Source organism: Cynoglossus semilaevis, chromosome 17 (genome assembly GCF_000523025.1).
Source record: "Cynoglossus semilaevis isolate Cse_v1.0 chromosome 17, Cse_v1.0, whole genome shotgun sequence".
Classification (NCBI taxonomy): Eukaryota; Metazoa; Chordata; class Actinopteri; order Pleuronectiformes; family Cynoglossidae; genus Cynoglossus; species Cynoglossus semilaevis.
In genome coordinates this window covers 6,191,582-6,213,433 of record NC_024323.1, presented here as the reverse complement: position 1 = coordinate 6,213,433, position 21,852 = coordinate 6,191,582, and the positions used below count along the sequence as shown (strand labels likewise).

The following is a 21,852-nucleotide window of genomic DNA, read 5'->3' as shown; positions in this document are numbered from 1 at the left end:
AGACTTATAATATTACAGAACAACATTTAGTTATGCAATGAATTAATAAAACATGTTCCTCCTGATATATGTTAATAGTCAAGTAAATTAATTTAATAAATATCAATGGGACTTTTGGCTGGTCGTAATTAAATGCATTTTAAGTTATACTGTCTTCGCTTAAAGCTGCCCAAGCTTCCCCTTGGTGATGGTTAAAAGCAGAGGCTCAGTTTCGTTGTATTCCCGTGGTGCAATGACAATACAGACCATAAATAAAATAAAATAAAATAAACAAATAAAATAAAAGACTGATGCCAAATGTTTTTTAATTACTTGGATGTCCCAACGGCTGTCTAGACGGTAGGCGGCAGTATTTCTCTGTCAAACCAATGGACTGTCATCATATACAGCATATGACAAGGAAGTGTCCAACTAGCCTGCTGTCAAGATGGCACCGACTGGACTGAAAGCGGTAGTTGGGGAAAGTAAGTGACAATGGGCTTTTTACAGATCTGCTTTCATTACAATACTACTGACTAACACTCAAATTTGATGAACTGGAGGCCGACTCTAAAGCAGTTTCTCAAACTGGGGCTAACAATAAAACAGGTACATTGTTTTCGGAAGACTTCTTCCTGTCCTGGTCACACTTCCTGACCTAAATACGTAATATCAGGACGGAATTTAATTAAAATCGCAGTTTAAGCCTGGCGTATTTCGTAAAGAACACTTGATGATGAGCGAAATTCGACTAAGGGGCCTTCTCGTGACAATGTGTTATTGTTTTTACTTTGAGGCTAACGTTAGCGAGCTAACCAAGAAGGAAGCGATGAAATTAACATTTTCACTGTGTGATTTATTTAACATTTACAGAATAAAAATACGTTTGATGCTTTTTCAATCTTAAACACACAAAATAGTAAACAAACTATATTATTGTATGTGATAACAAAGCAAATTTACGTCTTAGATGTTTTAACTTTAACTAATGTGGAAGGGTCGTCGCTACAAAGATAATACCACGAGAACCTGTCATCATTTTACAATACCTGAGAGTAGGTCACTTACACAAGCCCTCGTATATTCAATATTTAAATGTCATTGTAATCACAGCGCATTGTCTGTTAGGTATAGAGTAGGTGTGTGGTGAGAACACACCCTGACTCGAATGCTCGAAACTTCAAATAGATAGTGGACTGGTAATACTGGAAACCCTGACCTTCCATGGCATTCACACATCCGACCATTATTTTCTTTCAAAACGTTTTTATACGTACAGTATATAGCTTAAGCATGTTGGTACTGAGGCACATTGCCTATTCTACAATAAATCAAGACAATTCAAAATAAAGCATAGAAGGGACTGGAAGAAGCAAGCATAACAAAACACAAAGACCAGGATTCTACAGTGCCTGCTTTAATGTGGAGAAGCCTATTTACATAGAAGTAACCATATGTTTTACATCCCCATATGGAACTGTAAAAATACTATTATTATTTAGGGTTAGTTATTTAGGATTTTTTTATATCTTAAATTTGCAGTTGAACAATATATAAAAACAATCAATTATTTATAAGATGTGACACTGGTTTGGTATAATATGTGAAGAAAATTGATTGGTAAGGAATAAGCAAATTTAAAAACATCTCCGGAAGTATTGGCTGTGCGTTTGTTTAGGTTTGAGAAGGAACTTAAGAGACGACAACACAGCTTTGGGTCTTCCGTTTTTTGAAGTATTCACACTTCCTTTTTATAGACAGTGACATTGAAGTGTGACAAGCTTTTGTCATGCACACAGTGCTCTGTTCTTTGTCTTGGGTGCCATCTCGTATGATTATTTTTTTTCTTTCCAACAGAAATCCTCAATGGAGTCATCAAGAGTGTGAGGAAGGATGGAGAATGGAAGGTGACATTTTTGCAGTGGGACCTAGGAAAACCACTGTTATTTATTTGAAGATTTATGACGCTTTACCTCATTCATTTCAGGTTCTTATTGTGGATCATATGAGCATGAGAATTCTGTCCTCATGCTGTAAGATGTCTGATATTCTGGCAGAGGGTGTCACAAGTAAGTTTGAAGAGAATGTATGATCCAAAAACCTCACACAAGTAATCATACTGTTTGTCTCATTTTACATTTTTACACATTTTACCTAAATTAAATTCAGTTTATCCTAAAATGAATATGCAGTGTTTTCTAATGCAATTATTTTACATTGATTACCAAAAAGGTACATTGTGTATAAAAGTAATGTTTTTCTTTGAATATTGACTACAGTGTCATTACGCCTACACTGGCAGTGTTTCTAAAATATTTACTTGTTGTTTTTGTCTTTTCAGTTGTGGAAGACATCAACAAACGTAGGGAGCCCATCTCTAGCTTGGAGGCCATTTATTTGATTTCACCAGTGGAGAAGGTCAGCTCTTGGCTTTGTCCACTATGTTCCACCTATAATGGGATTTTTTTTTTAAATGTCTCTTTAAACTGAATATTTTTGTTTTCTTTTTTCCATTGCAGTCTGTTCATGCGCTTATTAATGACTTCAAAGATTCTGCTCTGACTTACAAGGCGGTGCATGTCTTCTTCACTGACAGTAAGATTGTATTGTCTGTCTTTTTATGTATTTATATAAATAGTGCAGAAATGTATTGTTTTTGATAGCAGTCTTCATTATCATTGCCTACAGCTTGTCCAGATGGTCTCTTTGCTCAGATTGGAAGATCCAGAGTTGCAAAGGTTGTGAAGACCTTAAAAGAAGTCAATGTTGCCTTTCTCCCTTATGAGTCTCAGGTTTGAACATGTTTCACACTAATTTCAATAGTTCGTTGTCGTGTGTTAGATCAATGTTTGTTTATTTTTTTAAATGCATTTGTAAGACTTATCGTAATATGGAGAGGTAGACAAATTCTCTGTCCTCCATTTTAGAATCACAGGGTTTAAATGGACATTAAACAGTAAAAGTCAGCTTTTTGAAACTGAAGAATAAAGGTCAAATCTGTGGATGGGTTACTTTTCATGATATTTTTATATTGCTTGTAATTACTTTGTGTGTAGTTCATGTTGTGGACAGGTATACAGCTTGAGTTTGGCCTACATAATAAAGACAAATTTGAAGTATTCTCTGTTTCCCTCTCTCCTGCAGGTTTATTCCCTGGATAACCCAAGCTCCTTTTACTATTTCTATAGCTCAAAGCCAAATGATGAAAAAAATAAAATCTTGGAAAATCTTGCTGAGCAAATTGCAACTTTGTGCGACACTCTTAAAGAGTATCCTGCAATCCGTTACTACAAGTAAAAAAACCTTTTATACAGTTTCATTAATTTCTGTCTGATTTATATGCTGACTATATAAAATGACATGTTGTGTTGTAGAGGTTCAGAGGAGAATGCTAGATTGGCTGAAGAGGTCCACCAACGTCTTATTGCCCACAAAGCTGACAACCCAAGCATGGGAGAGGTAGAATTGATCTGTATCTTAGTGTTAATTAAATTATTATTTGTTTTTTTATTTTTATTTTTTACATCTTTGCTGTACCTTTTGTGGATTAACGAAGTGTCATCTTTCTTAATGCCTTTCAAAGACTAACAGAAACTTTATCTATAGAAAAATAAACCTAAAACACATCTGCCCACAAAAGCCACATAGCTCAACATACATACTGTGTAATTTGATCATTCCTAGAACATTCTACATTCTCACAACAAACCACACCTGTTCAAATCAATCACGTTGTATAAGCGAGACCGCTTTTCTATGCTAAGTGTTTTCTTGCTTCACATTTCTGTGGGTTGTTTTCTTACGCTTTGCTTCATCTTTGTCTCTTTCCAACTGGTCTTTCTTTCTCAGCTGACATTTCCTTGCTCCTGAGATGACTCTTTACAGGCAGGTATTGCTGTTGTCATTCACAGCCCCAAGCACCTATAACTGTACTGAAAACCTTACAGCATGGCAAATCATCAGTCTAAAACAGGACAATTATTTAATGCACACTATACAAGTAATTCTCTTTGTCTTTGAATTTGATCTTGAACCACTGGATGACAGTTTTTTTTAAATGAATGGTTCCAGGGTGCAGATAAGGCAAGATCACAGCTTCTGATTGTCGATCGTGGATTTGATCCCATCTCGCCAATTCTACATGAGCTGACTTTCCAGGCCATGGTCTATGACTTGCTAGATATCAAACAGGACATCTATACGTGAGTGAACGTATAGAACAAATCTTTTTTTTTTTTTTTTCTACAACCAAAGGACTGAAGGACTTTGTCCATGCAGTAAGACCGCTTCTGTTTTTGCTGAGTTCATATTTTCTCTTCTGTTAAAGGTACCAAACAACAGGCATTGGGAATTCAAAAGACAGAGAAGTGTTGCTGGATGAAGATGATGAGCTTTGGGTTCAGCTCAGACATATGCACATCGCAGATGTCACCAAGTGAGTCTGGTTCTAGTGCATTAGTATGTTGGTATTACTCACTTGTTGTGCACCTACAAAAACCATCAACATTTTGACTGATTTTCTTTTTTAATGTTTTGTTGCAGGAAAGTGACTGAGCTGCTCCGTACCTTTTGTGAGAGTAAGAGAATGTGCACAGACAATGTGAGGACTAACGCCCATTCATAATTTCTCCCCTTTTACAATGGTTATACTTTATCTTTGTGTGATTATATATTTATTTACTACAATTATTTAAATTTTAGGCTAACATCAAAGATCTATCTCAGATGTTAAAGAAAATGCCTCAGTATCAGAAAGAGCTCAGCATGGTGAGTGAAAACTATTTTATACAATATAAAATAATAATTATATAATTTTAACAAAGAGTCTTAACTGAGTTAAAAAAAAGTACTATCTCTTTCTGTTTTCTTTCCACCTTTACAGTACTCGACTCACTTGCACCTCGCTGAAGCTTGTATGAACAAATTTAAGGTCTCTCTTGATAAGCTGTGTGCAGTAGAACAGGTCAGTTCTCATCTTTACTGTACAGCTGACATTAGTGATGCTAACATGTCCTAAAAGAATTATATTTATGATAAAAAAATAAACAAGTTCATATTCGTGGGTCTTTTTATAAATTGAGGTAAACGGCCCTTAGGTCTTTTTTTTTTTTTTAATTACAAGGGATCATCTGTAGTTCTCTACTGTGTTAACCACTGAGGTTAAGTACCATTTAGAGAATATCTGTCATGGAATCACTGCATTTCACTCAGACCACAACTAAGTGACCCTGATGTGATGGTGTCTTTATTTATGCCACTAACACGGTCTAGTATTTATTTAATGGAGAATAGTAATCGTAATATTACATAAGAGGCTTGGCGTCGGATGTCAACATCTGTATCTCCACAGGGACGCAGAAGAAGCTGTTATATCATTAATAAGTGTAAAGGCATTTCAGTAACACGTACATGTGATGTGACGTAGAAATCCTTCCATCAGCACACACTTGGATAAAGTCCAAGCACAAAATGGTGCACAGTCCTTGTATGTTGTCTTCATGTGACAGTTGTCGTTTGTCTCCTTCAGAGGACGTGCCGTGCTTTACATAGTCTTAAGTAAACCGGAAGCAATGAATGGTTGTGGCATTATAAACACAAGTGTTAATGGGGCTTTTTGTGCCAGTGAAAGCACTAATGGAGTTCCAGCATGTCTGAAAGCTGCCTTTTTAATCCCAGAGCTATTTTTTGGCTCCAGCAGAGACACTGATCCAAACAATTGCCACACTCCTGTCAGCACTGCCTTGTTTCAAGTGCTCTACATTGTTAGGGAAACCAAAGACCAATTTGTTTGTGTTGCTTTGTGAACTAAATGATCTGCTGTAACCCTCTGCACCCTGTTGGCACTGGTCACCTTTCCTGACATGATTTAGATAAATAAATACATTTGTGAGGAAGTCTAGCAAGAAATACAAGGAGAGCACACCTGACTTGGATTGACAAAAATGAAAATCCCTTGATCAAATACGTAGTAAGTATAAAACCCCAAATCATTTTCATAGGATTTGTTAAGCCTATTAAACTGGTTGTAGGTGTAATTCAGTGCAACTACAAACCTTACTTAGAGGACAAAGGGTTTAAGGTATTTGTGACTATAGCTGGACCCTGAAACTCATCAAAGCCAAAATGATGTTCTAACTGTGAGTATCCTCTACAGGACCTGGCAATGGGAACTAACGCACAGGGAGAAGCTCTCAAAGATCCAATGAAGAGCATCGTTCCTGTTCTCCTGGACAAAGAAATCCAGGCCTACGACAAAATCCGCATTATATTGCTGTACATTTTCCACAAGAAAAAAGGTGTGGTCTCTATCTGTACACAATCTATTAAAATACAATGTTCTTTATTGTGTTGCACATACCATATTCCTCTTCTTGTTGCTAGTGACCAAGTTAATAGGTAGAGTTAAAGAATTCTTTGTCTTCACAATTTTAGTAGGCGAGTAAACAAGGGTGGGACCCACCTTACAAGTGTGAATCTCAATGACTGACAAAGTGTGAGTGTTATTTTCTGAGGTCTGGGCTTTGCTCCACACCCCTGTCATCATGATTTTGTGCTAGCAGTTATGATGACATCATCGGCCAGGGCAAATCTCTAGGCTGAACAGATACCCTCAGTGTCTCCAGTGTCAAATTCAATTTGCCATGGTCTTCCTGCCAACAACTGCATGTCTGGAGTGGCCATGTGCAACTCAAACTGCTGACAGAATTTACACCGGCAGAGGAGACTACGAGTTGTGGCAGGACGGTCATAACATAACAACAAATCTTCTTATTCATGTAGGAATTGGAGAGGAGAACCTCTTAAAGCTCATCCAGCACGCTAACATTCAGCCAGAGAGCAACATCATAACCAACCTGCAGAACCTGGGCTGTAATATTATATCTGGGGTAAATTTGCTGAAGAATAATGAATTGTATGTACTTTGAATGTACTGCCTTCAAATTGTTAGCCCTGTATTTTGCTAGGGTCGCAACGCCGGGAAAACACTGCCAGAAAGAAGAGAGCGTACAGAAAGCACATACGAGCTCTCTAGATGGACGCCCATCCTCAAGGATGTCATGGAGGTAGAAAGGCCAGGAACATTTTTGCAGGTCGTTTTCACGGCCACTCGTCTGCCCAGTTTCCGTCCTTATCAATTCTTGTCTTTCACTTGTAGAATGCCATAGAAGACAAATTGGACAGGAAGCAATGGCCGTTCATCTCTGACCCTGCTCCCATTAACACGACCCAGACTACAGTCAGGTTTGTGCTGGAACTTCTATTTCTATTACACTTCAGCTTCGTGTCAAGTTTTTAAAAACACAAAATGCTTTTCTCAATGAACCAAGGGAGGAAGGAACCAAGTGCAGTCGCCCCTCAATCGAACAAATGAAAAAGATATTGATATTTAAATTAATTTGCTTAGCAGAACCTCCACCTGCAATGGCTTCCTGTGGCGGAGAAACACAGAATTAAAGTATTGTAGTAAAAGCATTTGGTGTAATTTTTGGCTGGAGGTAAAAAGGTGAAATGAAGATCATTTTTTAAATACTTTTTAATCCCTTGTAGGACGCGCCACTGATGGAACTGGGTTTAGCCATAATCTATCTAATGGACAATTGCTATTTTTATATTGCGAAGAGTCTAGGGCTATTCATTTGTAAATATAGTTAGTGAAAAAAACAGACATTTAATTGAAAAACCAATTTTTGTTTTCCATAGCTGAACCCATTGCAAATTAAATCACATCAGCCAGAAGTTTGTGGCAAAATAAACAAGTATTTATTTCTATTATTTTTCTGTTGCTTTTAAAGGGACATGTTGCTGTCTAAGAAGCTTCTAGCACTTCGAAATACAGTGATGCATTGTGCATTGTATTATTCTAGGCTATGGAGAGTATTGCATTCTTGGTCTGTTGTACTGGAGACATTTTCAGTTACTCAACAATGGTGATGGTCCACAGTATGGACCTCTTTGAGGTCTGTGTAGGCTACACGTGGTCCTCAAGCTGCTATTTGAATGGGCTGGTTGTATGTTTAAACCTGAATCGGGTGGTAGGCTAAGCTGTTAATTGGGCTGAAAACAATTTGCATGTCTAGGCATAAATGTAATGGCTCAGATTCTTAGCAGAGACCTATAATAATTAATATTATAATACACTGCAATAGGATTGTATCAGGGATTCACATCATCATTTCTATTTCAATGTTTTCTTGGAAAAACAAAATAAGTCAATGAAACTTGTTTGAGCTATTAAAAAAACAGACCACAGCTTGTGTATTTGCTGCTGAACTGTATTTGTAATTCTCTTACAGCAGTGCACGTTTTGGGCACTGGCACAAAAATAAAGCACCCACAGAATATCGCACTGGCCCCCGGCTCATCGTCTTTGTGATTGGTGGAGTGTCACACTCTGAGATGCGCTCCGCCTATGAACTCACCAGAGCAACTCAAGGAAAATGGGAAGTGCTGATTGGTAAGTGATCGTCACTGAAGAGTCCAGAGCTCATACACTCTAATGCTGTTGGATAAAATGTCCTTGATTTAAGTTTTTTTCAACAGGGTCCTCTCACATCCTGACTCCCACCAACTTCCTTGATGACCTGAAGAGCCTTGACCAGGTTCCTAACCCTGACTGTTAAATGGTTAGACACTCAACAGGGAGTAGCACACTGGAATAAAGGGTTTAGTTGTTTATTTAAAATCAATGAATCTTTGACATTTGAAGTGAAACATGTAGAGAACCGTTTATATGTAGGTATGGAGAGAAACACGTGTGATTCTTTCTTATTTTAGAACATTATATTTTATTGTTTTCGTAAACCTCTGATCTGTAGACCGCTATGATTACAATTGTAATAAAATATAAAAAACAATATTGATATTATTATGATTGCTGAATTGTTGACCTTCAAATCCTTATTTTTGCTACTGTGTATTTAATTTGTCACATTTTATACTCAGAATTGCGTGAATTCCATAATATTAATCATCTCACTCGAACTCTCATTCTCGTGAAATGATAAACATAGGTCAGTAGGGGTCGTGACATTGTTTTGTTCCTCTTTATCTTAGAAATATAACAACAGAGAAATTGTCTCAACTGCTGTTCGCGCTACCTTGCACTTTCACTATGTATGCTATTATATTTCGGGGAGGAAGTGGTTGGTTGGTTGGAAATTAAAGAAAATTGAAATTAATTTTCAAAAAGTCTTGTGTTTTATTTTAACAGGAAAAAAGTTCAGGAAAGATCATCAAAACATTGAATAAATCTAATGTTGAAAGTCTACTTACACCAGTAAATGGATGTGTTAAATTCTTCATTCATAATTTCCATTTTTTTTAAGTTCAGTGTAACTTGCTCTTTCATTTCTTTGTCAATAAAAGCAGGGATTTACTGCATGGTTTATTTAGCGATGGGCCTTCAAGCAAAGTGTCAAATCCATAAGACAGAAAATGAGCACCGATCAGTAGAAGAGATGATCCCTCTACATGTGACAGATTATGTTTTCATCTGGGATTACAGATGGTAAAATTCACAAACACTGGCTGGGGTCCTAATGGCAATGGGTTAATACTTAGGACTTAGCTCCATTTAAAAGCCGTTTGCCAAGCCATGTGCTGGAGGCATTTGATGCAGCATGTATTGGACTATTTTACACTGAGAGATGCAGTAGTAGCTCTGCAACAAAACTGTTTTGTTTTGGGGGGTTTAATAGCAGGAGTACTTTTCTGAGTCTTCATTCAAGATTTGTTTTATTTTATATGTGGGCAAACATTGAGACTATAAAAAAATGTATAATGTATGATGGATGCTACGGATTCACAGTTGGAAGTGAACCTCGCCATGATGGTAAGTAGTTCAAAATTCAAAAGCTTTACCTAACATTTTATTAACATTGTTGTTTTTATTATTATTTGAATGGAATATTTTCAATGCTTTTAGATATTTTCATTCCAATTAAGAAAATGAAAAGATACTGATTATTATTATCTTTTCTTTTTTTGTCAAGAAAATACACAAGTTGTTAGAGTTGACACACGTTACTATTTTGCCTAATATTCTCCAGGAATTGCTGGAAGGAAGATCCCAAACACCGGATAGTAAGGAACAATGCCTTGAAGACATGAGCTTGGCACCACCACCAGCTAACCATCAGGTAAGAGTGCACAAGTTGACCCTTCACAGGTTTTATGGGGAAAGTTTCAACAATGTCTAATTCAATTTAATTTTCAGGAACCCAACAGCGATGTGCACCACGGTTCTGCCCCACACATCTCTGTAACGGAAAGTACTCCTGACAGAACCAGGAAGCTTGTGTTAACAGTCAACAAACTCCAGGTTCCTTCGGAGTACGACTGCTCCGAGTCCATGAAGGTTTGTTCTATCTGTTGTTCAAACTGTTTCAATCACTTTTCTGTTGACAGGGTTTTTAAATTTATTGTGACCTTGTCTTGTGCAACAGGAAGAATTAGCCGATAAACAACAAAAGTTAATCAACACGATCCGCCACGGTCAGCGAGGGCGCATGGAAGATCAACGCTGTTCGTTGAAACCCAACAGTAGAAGTGCTCCGTGTACACCAAACAACAGGGAAAGAAAAGTGTCTGAAAACCCAGGTGATTTCATGTCTTTTTTCAAATTTTTATTTTTGAAACATTTCCTGAAATGTAAAGAATTTGCCTCATACTTTCAGGGTATTTCACATAATTTCTTTTTATGATTGACTTTCTTAGGTCCAGATTCTGAACTGTTTTTCAATCTTTTGGCCAACACGCAGAGCCAACGGCTGGATGACCAGCGGGTGTCTCTTCCGTCTGTACCAGGGTTACAGAAGGAAAACGCCTCATCACCTGCAGTGACAGATTCGAGCTATCTATGTTACATGGTCTCTAAAGTCCAAGTCAGTAATATTACTGAGAACAAACAAGCAATAAAATGTTTACCGTTTATATGTAAGACATTTAATGTAACCCAAAACAAAGCTACCTTTTCTAGACAACAATATTATTTCTTGAACAACTAGATGTCATTTTTGTGTATTTAGCTATGGACTGCTTCTCTAATCTGTCTTTTTTAAAAGACAACGTGACACTTATACCAAAACCCATTCTATGGACTGTATTGAAGGGTTCCAGAATTGATGACCAAAGGTGCTCGATGCCTCAACTCCCAACCAAAGACACCCTGACCTCACCGGAAAAAATCAAACCGTTGTCTGATTCATCCTCGACACGTTCGGCCTCTTTCAGTCCCAGCTCAAATATAGAGCGACCGAAGAGTAAGAATAAAACTCCTCCAAAAGAGGTAAGTGTTTTATATAATTGTTACTGGAGCAAACCTTTTTTTTTTGTTAATAAGATGTACTGTAATCGTGATATCTAGGGTTTGTTGCCAGATGAACGGGAGGATTTTTTTAACTTAGTCAGCCAGTCCCAGCGCAGTCGAATGGATGAGCAGCGATGTGTCTTAATGGCCAGTCCACAGTCCACCCCCAAACACAAACCTGGTTGGAGCACCGTTCCCACAGGTACGAATCCTAACATGTATGCCCTTTATATTTTTATGAAGTAGAGTCATTTCAAATCTCTGTCATTGTTTCTGTTGCTCCAGGACCTGGTTCTGAGACATTTTTCACAATGCTTGAAAACTGTCAAGGCAGACGGCTTGATGATCAGCGTGTGTCTCTCGTTACCTTACCTGGGATACAGAATGGAGGTTCAACATCAACATCAAACAATGCAGATGCAAGCTACTTATGTTACATGGTCTCAAAAGTCCAGGTTGGTAAAAAGCTCTGTGTTAAAACACAGTCTGACACCCATAGTCAGCTATGAAGCCTTTAGCCAATGGGAATCATGTAGCTGTTAACAGAATTGTCTATCTTAGTGTTTCTCAAACTGTGGTATGCGAGTGCTCGCTGGTGGTACGCGGGGAAAATATTATATATTTTCACATTTACATTTTCAATTAAATAAATCTGAAACATACCATGCACAATTAATACAACATTTAAACATAAACATCTTTCTAAACATTTCCAAACATCTCTCCTGTGGTGGAAGCTAATAGGGAAGGCCTCTGCTGCTATATTCTACTGTTGATCATCATGGTGGTACTCAGAGAGCTCAGAGAGATGTTTTCTCAGGTGGTACAGAGTAGAAAACGTTGGAGAACCACTGGTCAATGTAACATCAACATCAGTTCTACCATACCATGTGATGTTGAAACTGTCTCCTTTATCTTGGCGTGTTGTACAAAAGAAAACAATAGACCACTATAGCACTGGAATGAGTTTCATTTTTTTCCCACAGGGGTCACGGATGGATGAACAGAGATGCTCTGTGCCCCAAACCATGAGGAATGCTGGGAGCACATCTGCTCAGCTCAAAGACCAAACTAGTGCAGACTCATCTGATACAGCTCCACGAAGGTCTCTGTCCTTTAACAAGGACAATCCTGACAAACCTCGACAGGTGAGATGTCATACTGTTCGGTGCGTAGCTTGTACCAGTGACCACCAACTGGTGGCCTGCAGGCAGAATCCAGTCCACCGAGCTATCCGATCCAGTGAGGATCAAAGAAATCAGGCCCTCTGACAAATATTGCTGGTCACCCCTGGATTATACTATAGTTCTGTGTGCTTGTACAAGTTTTCACAGTTTTTTTTGTCTCTCCCTTTTTCAACTTTTAGGAAGCTTCCCCAACAGAGCAGGAACAGTTTCTCAAAATGATTAGCCATGCACAAAGTGGACGTATGGACGAGCAGCGTTGCTCCTTACAGACCAGTAGAAGTACACCCGCCACGCCCATGCACGCAAGACATGCTTTAAACAATGAAACAGCAGGTCAGAATGCACACGTGTGTTCTCTGCCGGGGACGTGTCTCTGTTGTAACTCATGAGTTTCTGTAACAGGTGCAGAGGCGGATGCATTGTTCAAAGTCATTGCCTCAAGTCAGGCAAAACGGCTAGATGATCAACGCGTGTCCCTTTCTACGTTGCCAGGAATTGGTGTGAGTTCAGGAGCGAAAGGAAACTCAAAAGCTGCAGCCTCTGTGAGTCACGCAAAGGAAATTGTACTTTAAGTGGCCTGGCCTAGAATATTTTAAGAACAGCTAGTGTAACCTTAAATTCTTTAAATGAAACTATGGTCTCATCTATATTTGCTTTCTAATACAAAAATGTTTTTATTTTCGCCCAGGCTTGTCCACCAGTCATCACTGTGGCTGAAAGTACACCAACTTCACCGAGGAAGAGTCGACCCGTCGTCTGCTCTCAAAAAATCTTGCCAAAATCTGCTTCATTTAGTCCAGGAACAGATTATCAGAAGAATCCTAAATCTCCAGGACAGGTAAAATTATAACTTCATCAAACCTGTAACTGTGTCTTTTGTCATGTAACTTTGAGTCTACATTGTTTACATTTTAACTGACATAAACAGATAAGGATCTGTTTTCAAAACTTTTATTTAGAAGATATAGTGAAAACACATTAGGATTCAAGTTTTTATTTATAGCCTGTAACTATTGTACAGAAAGAAACTGTGTGATTTAAATAACTTGTTTTTATAGGTAACATTGCAGTTATCATTCAGTTTTACACCACAACAGGTAAGCTGTAATTCTACTCAGGTCCAGTTATTGGTTATTGTCATGTGTTGAGTAATGCTTATTTGACCCGTTCTCTGCCAAAGGCACAAGAGAGCGCTGATCAACCATGTTCATTCCCAGAAGTCTACCTCACTCTTGGAGCCCCAGGAGATCATTTTGTGATTCCCTTGAGCCAAGCACCTTGCAGACCTCTGTCCCTAAACTTAAATCTTGTCCCTAAAGAGGACTTTAAGTCAAAACACCACTCTCCGAGCCACGCAAGTCCTAAGGGGTCTCGTTCTGGACCCTCATCTCCAAACACAGTTACAACTAGAAATGCCTCTCCTGCCACTCCAAGCCCACATGAGCACAGGACACTTGTGAGCAGCCCTTTTACTCCAGATGAAGACTGCTTCTCTCTGATTGAGAAGATACATACAGCTCATTTACAGAATGTGATGGCTCACGGAGGACAAAAGTGTAAAAAAGACCCTGGCAAGGGGAAGGAAAAAATTGAACAAGATAAAGGAAAAGGAGGTGGAAAGAAAGATAGGAAGAATGGCGGCAATAAATAAAAATCAATATTATATCATAATATTGTGAATACATTGGTTCATTTGGTGGTATTTTAAAGAGCAAAACATTATCATGAACCTTTTTCAGGTGGCACTTGTACATAATGAGTAGCTCTTACAGGAAAATTAGTTTAAATTATTCTGTTTTTATTTAATTTTTGAATATTAGTCACATTTTCCCCAGTTATTTCTCCCCTTTTTGGTAGAAGCATTTAAAATGTGTTTACAGTGTGTATACGTCAGTGAGTATTATTTTTTAAAAGCAAAAGCACTGTAATAGTAAAATGCAAATGACAAAAATAACAATTACAAATTGGCTTTTTTCTTCTTAGCAATGTTGAATAATAAAAGTTAAAATTAATATTAATGTTGTAGTTCAATGTCATGAATTTCCATTAAAAGAAAAACAGTCCCCATGAATAGTTTTAAATGTTTATTGTCGATTTACAGAAGGGAGCTCTCAGGTGCTCATATTATATGAACACGGTTAAAAGGCCTCACGTCCATCAGCTGCGCGTCACTCAGCGGAGTCACTTCCCTGAAATTAAGAGAGTAAATGTGTACTTAGATAATGGTTTTTACACCCTATATAACAGTGATATTCACTGAAGCAACTGAACCTTGATACTGGATGCTGTTAAATTTAATAAAAATGTTACCTTTCCAACATCACGGCTCTTGGCTCTCAGCTTGTTGACCTGGGACTCAGCAATGTCAGCACGCTCCTGAGCCTCTTCCAGCTCATGCTGCACCTTCCTGAGCCTTGACATGTGAGTGTTGGCATGCTCCTCCTGATTATGAGTATGATTGGCATTCATTAATACATGGTGACGTCGCTGTACGTTCAGTCCTGAATGATTATTCATGTAATTTAGTGAACTCACAGCCTCCTCCGCCTGTCTCTTGTAAGCCTTGACTTTGAGCTGCAGCTTGTCAACAAGGTCCTGAAGTCTGGACACATTTTTCTTGTCCTCCTCAGTCTGTAGAGGAAGCAATTTGTTATCCCAATAGTGCTGAAGTAGGATCTCATTTATTATGGTTGTTCTATAGTGGGCTAAAAACAAACATGTATTACCTGGTAGGTCAGCTCCTTCACTCTCCTCTCATATTTGCGGACTCCCTTAACAGCATCAGCTCCACGTCTCTGCTCAGCCTCGACTTCAGACTCCAGCTCACGCACCTGTGATTGTACAGAATTATACATAAATGTATACTGTTGGTATAAAATGAAACATCCAGTGCAGAACAATTGTAAGGGAGTTTTATACAGTTCATACCCTGGACTCCAGTTTCTGGAGCTGCTTCTTGCCACCCTTCATGGCGAGGTTCTCAGCCTCATCCAGACGGTGCTGCAGGTCCTTCACTGTGACCTCCAGGTTCTTCTTCATCCTCTCCAAGTGAGCACTGGTGTCCTGCTCTTTCTTCAGCTCCTCAGCCATCATGGCAGCCTATCATGACAGGCTGAATCTTAATTATTCATAATATTTCCATCCCTAAAGTATAAAAAGTGCTAGACTGTATTATTAAGGCAAAAAAAGAAATGTAGACGAACATCAGTGATGGCCTTTTTAGCTTTGTCCTCAGCATTCCTTGCTTCCTGGACACAGTCATCCACCTCACTCTGAATCTGCACCAGATCACCTTCCAGCTTCTTCTTTGTATTCAGAAGGCTTGTGTTCTAAAGTTTTAAGAAAATTCAAGTAACTAACTGATTATAAATTTATTCCAATACATTTTTAAATGATGCATGAACAAACCTGAGAGTGCAGAAGGCCGACACGCTCACTGGCATCAACCAGCTCCTGCTCGGCCACTTTGCGGCCTCTTTCTGTCTGCTCCAGAGCAGCTCTCAGCTCCTCGATCTCAGCCAGCATCAGACCATTTCTGCGCTCCACCATAGCAACCTGCTCCTTCATGTCTTCCTGTCCTCTGAGAGCATCGTCCAGGTGAAGCTGGGCATCCTGAAGATAAACAGAAAAAAAAAACAGTTAACTCTGTTGGCTCAATATTTTCATCACAGTCAAATTGTCAGACAAAACGGACCTTGAGTTGTCCCTGGACGTTCCTCAGCTGTTTCTGGGCCTCAGCAGCCTGCCTGTTGGCATGGCTCAGCTGAATCTCCATTTCATTCAGGTCTCCCTCCATCTTCTTCTTGACATTCCTGCTCCTGACCTCAGCATCAAGAGTAGTCTGCATGGAGTCAATCACTCTCTGGCTGTTCCTCTTGATCTGCTCCATTTCCTCATCCTTCTCTGCCAGCTTCCTGTCAACTTCTCCTTTGACCTGGTTGAGCTCAAGCTGAACACGGAGGATCTTGGATTCCTCGTGCTCCAGTGTGCCCTTCGAAGTAAGGTTTAAAACCAAGTTCAATGATATAATGTTTCACTAATCATTGATCAAATTTGTTGTCAATAAATAAGAAATACCTCAGCCTCCTCTAGAGCAGTCTGAATTTCAGACTTCTCACTTTCAACAGCCTTCTTAGCCTTTTCCAGCTCGTGGATACTCTTACCAGTCTCACCAATCTGTTCTGTTAGGTCTGAGATCTCCTCTGCAGAGAAGAATACAAATGTTTGACTCTTAAGATCTAATTATCGTCCTCATTTGCATTCAGTGTTTGTTGACGTACGTTGAAGGTTCTTGTTCTCCCTCTTCATGGTCTCCAGATGATCCAGAGCTTCCTCATAGGAGTTCTTCATCTTGAACAGCTCAGTGCTCAGAGAGCGGGCCTCCTTCTGGGCTCCTTCCAGCTCTGACTGGCTTTCCTCATACTTCTGCTTCCACTCTGCAAGGACCTTAATTGGCATATTGGGAAAATACATATGAACTGCTACAAACCATTTTCTTCAATGATTGTAAAGTTGGAAATGTTTTACAACATACTCATATTACCTTGTCGAAGTTCCTCTGTTTCTTGTCAAGGTTAGCAGCCAGAGCATTAGCTCTCTCCACATCAATCATGAGGTCCTCAACCTCACCCTGCAGCCTCTGCTTGGTCTTCTCCAGAGAGGCACACTTGGAGTTAACAGCCTCAATGGATTCTTCAGCTTCCTGGAGACGCTGGGCAAGCTTTTTCCTATAATTAAGAAAGATGTGATTTTATCAAAGCTTGCAAATATGGTGTAATATATATACATATATATGTTAAAACATATATATGTACTTGGCCTCCTCCAGCTCCTCAGTGCGCTGGATGGCATCAGTCTCATATTTGCTTCTCCACTGAGCCACCTCGCTGTTGGCCTTGGACATTCCTCTTTGAAGCTCAGCCTTGGCCTCCTGCTCCTCCTCAAACTGCTCTCTGAGCAGATCACAGTCATGGCGGGAAGACTGAACTGCATGGGCCAGGGCATTCTTGGCCTAAGAATGGATCGTACACAGCAAGAGAGCGTTACACTACACAGCTTTTTCGAACAGGAAATTGATTGTTAAAAAATTAACAAAAAACCCCCCAAAACACTACGTCACATTACAGCTGCTAACCTTAAAAAAAAAGCCACATTCTGTTATTTAGCAGTTGGTGTCTAACAGTTACTCAGCTCATATTTAAAATTAAACATGTAGAAAGCATGGTAGTTGTGCGTGGCACAGATGCCTTGCTGAATCTTTCCTTGTCACGTTTTGCAATATACAATTTGACAGAGTGAAATTGTAACCCTAACACAGATACATTGAATAATAAATGAATACAGAGGATTTTTTGTAAAAAATACAACAGCCATGCCTGATGTAAACAATAAATGATGTCAGATAAATGAGCACATTGCATTAGAACATGAGTAACGAATGGTTTTAGTGTACCTTCACTTCTTCCTCAATGTGCCTCTTCAGCTCCTCAATCTGCTGAGTGTAAGCCTGTTTGCCTCTGGTCAGCTGGGAAACAAGGGCCTCCTTCTCCTCAACTTGGCGTGTAAACTCACCTAGTCAAAAACATAAAAAAGATTTGCACACTTTTTTTTTCATCACAGAACTACCAAAAATATCTGAAGAAATTCATTTTAACTATGAGGGCTTATGTGCCATTGTCTACGTACCAGTTACCGTAACAGACACAATTGCTATATGTAGGCATATACTTTTGCTCATAATATAAACAAGTATGCCAGAGACACATGCTGTATGAACTGATAACAGAACAAAGCGGTGAAAGAAGTGTAAATAAACTAAGTGAGTCACATTGCTGGGTATGGAAACTGTACAAATTTAGTTCTAGAAATGAAAGTGTGTCGTATACAAACCATTCTCTGTTTGAAGTCTGGCCCTCTGTGCACTTATATCATTGAGCTGACGAACATTCTCATCATTTTTTGACTTGATTTCACTCAATTGGTCTTCTATTGTTCTGCACAGTTTCTCCAGATTAGCCTGCAAGTGAAATGGTTATTGATAATGCAAGATAATAATAGAAACATTTATTAAAATGTGTTCAGTTTTTTGGTGTAAAAACACTGATTACCTTAGCCTTGGCCACAGACTCCATGTTGCTGCTGAGGTCATCGATTTCCATCTTGTACTCGCTCTTCTCCTTCTCTAACTTCTGCTTGACACGCTGGAGGTTGTCGATCTGCTCACCCAACTCAGCAACACTGTCAGCCTGCTTCTTGCGAAGAGCTGCTGCAGTAGCTTCATGCTGAAGGGTTGCCTCTTCAAGATCACGACGCAGCTTCTGGAACTCAGCCTCACGCTTCTTGTTCATCTCAATCTGAGCGGCTGTTGCTCCACCAGCTTCCTCAAGCCTCTCACTGATCTCCTCCAGCTCCCTGGAGAGGTCAGCCCTCTGCTTCTCACCCTTGGCCCGAGCAGCTCTCTCAGCCTCAATCTCCTCTTCCAGCTCCTCAATGCGGGCCTAAAATAATGAAAGTGGCATCAAGAAAACTCTCTAACACAAGGGTAAGGTTTTTAAAAGATTAATTGTAAATCAACCTTGTTACCTGGAGTTCCTTGATCTTCTTTTGAAGCTGAGCACCAAGAGACTGTTCATCCTCAATCTTGCTCAGGAGCTGACTGGTCTCAAAGTCCTTCCTGAAATAAAAATGTGTCACTGGTGAGTTGGTGAGTTACTAGGAAAAGGCTAACTAGCTAAAACAAAGACGTACTTCTTGATTTTCTCCTCTGACTGCTGCTTGTCATTCTCCAGATCCATAATGGATTCCTGGGCCAGTTTCAGATCTCCTTCAAGCTTTCTCTTGGCTCTCTCAAGATCCATGCGGAGCTTCTTCTCTTGCTCCAGAGATCCTTCAAGCTAGAAAATGACAGTTGGTTGTAAGATTTTTTTTTAACTTGTCCAGTAACATTTATAATTGTCTTGTATATATTTGTAATTTGTGTTAAATATGACAACTCACATCATCCACTTGCTGCTCAAGCTTGGTCTTAGACTTGGTCAGAGTGTTGACTTTGTCTTCCTCTGCCTGGAGATCATCAAGGGTTTGCTGGTGTGCCTCTTGGAGAGCTTTCTTTTCCTTGGTCAACTTGGCAATGGTCTCATCTTGAGATGCCATCTCTTCTGTCAGGTTTTTCACCTGGAAATTAATAAACATTTGTTTAAAGAATGCTCTTTTCAACCAGGTACAAAGCATCAAATTTGAAGAACAATTTCAAAAACCTTGTTTTCTGTGGCATGTTTCTCCTTCTCCACTTTAGCCAAGGTGAGCTCCAAGTCGTCAATGTCCTTCTTCAGCTCAGAGCATTCATCCTCCAGCTTCCTCTTCTTTGCAGTCAGCTCAGCATTGATTTCCTCTTCATCCTCCAGTCTCTCAGTTGTCTCTTTGAGTTTAGCCTCCATCTGGATCTTGCTCTTAATGAGTCCTTCACACCTTTCCTCAGCATCAGAGAGATTCTCAACTTCCTGTGGGATATTGGAAATATTAAATATAACATGTATATTTTTTGATTTGTTGTCTTTACACAATCAAGTACACAACATAGACATTTAAAAAACTACTCACAGAAGCCACTTGAAGTTGCAGGTCATTCTTCTCCTGCATGAGGGACACCATCTTCTCCTCCAGTTCCTTCTTCTTGGCCAGGGCAGTAGTCAGGTCTGTCTGCATCTTCTCAAAGTTCTCCTTCATCTGAGCCATTTCCTTCTCAGTCTCTGCACTCTTCAGAAGAGGCTTGATCTTGAAGTACAGTTTCAACCATGGCCAATTTTTGACATTCATGAATGAACGGATGTTGTACTGGATGGAGTAGATGGACTCTCTGAAGAATTAAAACAGCCAAAAATGCAACAGTTTCAGGGCGTGGCTAAGGACAAGCATTAAAGAAGATGTTAGGATATTACCTCCTCTCCATCATCTTAACAAACTCCTTCCTCATGACATATCCTCTGCAGAGGGCCTGAGTCATGGTCACCAGCTCAGCCAGTTTCTCATCTCTCATCTCCTCCAGGGTACCCAGCAGACCAGCTTTGAAGAACACCTGTGTTGTCAAATCAAAGGAATCAGGCCTGGACAAACGTTTTGAATTCTTGACACAATTATATCAGGACAAATAAGTAATTTCTGTCGTTGTACCTTTGTGTGACCAAACTTGTACTGAGTGTGATCCACATCAATGGAGCCAAGCAGCTTCTCTGAAGCTTTCTTGTTGTCAATAAACTGTCCCTCTGGGATGACACTGGCATTCAGTACTTTGTATCTATAACAGAAAACTGTGTTATTTATCTTACTCTACTTCGACTACTAATACTTCACCCTTATAACACTTTTACTGTAACCAAATTGCCTATGAATAAGGAAACTGCCTGCACCTCTGCTTGAAGTCACCGTAGAGGATTCTGCTGGGGAAGCCCTTTCTGCAGATTCTGATACCTTCCAGCACACCGTTACACCTCAGCTGGTGGATGACCAGGGGGTTCTCCATAAGACCTGAGTGTTAAAATAAATACATGTGTAAGATGTTGACTTGTTTTGTAAAGTGACGTGTAAAGAAATAGATATGATGATGTCCTTCATACCTGGGGTCTTTGTTTCATTGGGAATCAGGCAACGTACAAAGTGAGGGTGAGTGCTCCTCAAGTTGCTCATCAGTTTGCCCAAGTTCTCCTGTGGAACATAGAATACTGGTTAATGGTGTGTCAATCTATGGCTTTTGATAAAACATTTATAAATCTTGATGAAAAAAATACGTACTCTGAAAAGAGCAGACACAGTCTGGAAGGAACCACCCTTCTTCTTACCAGCCTTCTTGCTGCCACCAGCCTCGGCTGCATAGAGAAGTAATAACATTGCAATAAATTGTATTCAGTGTCTCTTAACGTAAGTTGTCATTATCGTTCCAGGTCAAAAACAAAAACTTTTTTTTTTGTATTGTGGATTGCAAATTGCAACCATTTGAGCTTTAAATTTAATCAGTTTTCATCACTTTGTTTATGTCACTTCAGTGTAGTATAGTAGTGGATAATTCATTTAATCTCCTCCATGTCTTGTGCCTTACCTCCAGTGCCAGCATGAGCAGCATACAAGTACGCCAGCAGTTTGTTTGCAGACTTCTGGTAGAGCTGAACAACTGAATCGTTCAGTGGGTCCTTGTTCTTGTCCAGCCAGCCAGTGATGTTGTAGTCCACTGTACCAGCATAGTGAACCAGGGCAAAGTGAGCCTCAGACTTGCCCTTGCCAGGCTTTGGCTTCTCAAAGCTCCTGCTCTTGCCAAGATGCTGATCATGCAGCTTGTTCTTGAAGGTTGTGTCAGAAGCTTTGGGGAACATGCACTCCTCTTCGAGA

At 39.5% G+C, this 21,852-nt stretch overlaps 3 protein-coding genes across 3 annotated transcripts in view; 2 read left to right on the top strand and 1 right to left on the bottom strand.

Moving 5' to 3' along the window:
- Positions 1-339: 339 nt before the first annotated feature.
- stxbp2 (syntaxin binding protein 2) lies at positions 340-9,168 on the top strand. The gene is made up of 19 exons (XM_008329617.3): positions 340-464; positions 1,837-1,886; positions 1,967-2,048; positions 2,321-2,397; positions 2,499-2,574; positions 2,668-2,771; positions 3,124-3,272; positions 3,354-3,438; positions 4,051-4,181; positions 4,307-4,414; positions 4,522-4,579; positions 4,681-4,746; positions 4,862-4,942; positions 6,134-6,275; positions 6,760-6,866; positions 6,945-7,043; positions 7,136-7,221; positions 8,274-8,434; positions 8,521-9,168. The coding sequence occupies exons 1-19, from the start codon at positions 428-430 to the stop codon at positions 8,598-8,600; spliced, it is 1,779 nt and encodes a 592-aa protein (XP_008327839.1). The 5' UTR covers positions 340-427; the 3' UTR covers positions 8,601-9,168.
- Positions 9,169-9,903: 735 nt separating this feature from the next.
- LOC112488392 (uncharacterized) lies at positions 9,904-14,376 on the top strand. Its single transcript, XM_025064349.1, has 12 exons — positions 9,904-10,336; positions 10,425-10,578; positions 10,696-10,862; positions 11,090-11,266; positions 11,345-11,489; positions 11,573-11,742; positions 12,274-12,435; positions 12,654-12,807; positions 12,877-13,016; positions 13,163-13,312; positions 13,533-13,571; positions 13,655-14,376. The coding sequence occupies exons 1-12, from the start codon at positions 10,331-10,333 to the stop codon at positions 14,123-14,125; spliced, it is 1,935 nt and encodes a 644-aa protein (XP_024920117.1). The 5' UTR covers positions 9,904-10,330; the 3' UTR covers positions 14,126-14,376.
- A 136-nt stretch (positions 14,377-14,512) lies between these two features.
- The window catches only part of LOC103392864 (myosin heavy chain, fast skeletal muscle), a 12,424-nt gene continuing 5,084 nt past the window's right edge, over positions 14,513-21,852 (bottom strand). The window contains exons 16-40 of the mRNA XM_025064348.1: positions 21,262-21,335; positions 21,087-21,174; positions 20,880-20,997; positions 20,644-20,767; positions 20,412-20,548; positions 20,074-20,329; positions 19,731-19,973; positions 19,471-19,647; positions 19,222-19,367; positions 19,057-19,147; positions 18,582-18,971; positions 18,364-18,490; positions 17,927-18,045; positions 17,289-17,485; positions 17,018-17,201; positions 16,755-16,920; positions 16,552-16,676; positions 16,169-16,465; positions 15,883-16,086; positions 15,678-15,803; positions 15,403-15,573; positions 15,201-15,305; positions 15,010-15,105; positions 14,785-14,916; positions 14,513-14,663 (exon numbers count right to left, since the gene is read on the bottom strand). Coding sequence (XP_024920116.1) covers positions 14,643-14,663; positions 14,785-14,916; positions 15,010-15,105; positions 15,201-15,305; positions 15,403-15,573; positions 15,678-15,803; positions 15,883-16,086; positions 16,169-16,465; positions 16,552-16,676; positions 16,755-16,920; positions 17,018-17,201; positions 17,289-17,485; positions 17,927-18,045; positions 18,364-18,490; positions 18,582-18,971; positions 19,057-19,147; positions 19,222-19,367; positions 19,471-19,647; positions 19,731-19,973; positions 20,074-20,329; positions 20,412-20,548; positions 20,644-20,767; positions 20,880-20,997; positions 21,087-21,174; positions 21,262-21,335 — 3,914 coding nt within the window. The 3' untranslated portion in view covers positions 14,513-14,642. The remainder of the gene's footprint in view (positions 14,664-14,784; positions 14,917-15,009; positions 15,106-15,200; positions 15,306-15,402; positions 15,574-15,677; positions 15,804-15,882; positions 16,087-16,168; positions 16,466-16,551; positions 16,677-16,754; positions 16,921-17,017; positions 17,202-17,288; positions 17,486-17,926; positions 18,046-18,363; positions 18,491-18,581; positions 18,972-19,056; positions 19,148-19,221; positions 19,368-19,470; positions 19,648-19,730; positions 19,974-20,073; positions 20,330-20,411; positions 20,549-20,643; positions 20,768-20,879; positions 20,998-21,086; positions 21,175-21,261; positions 21,336-21,852) is intronic.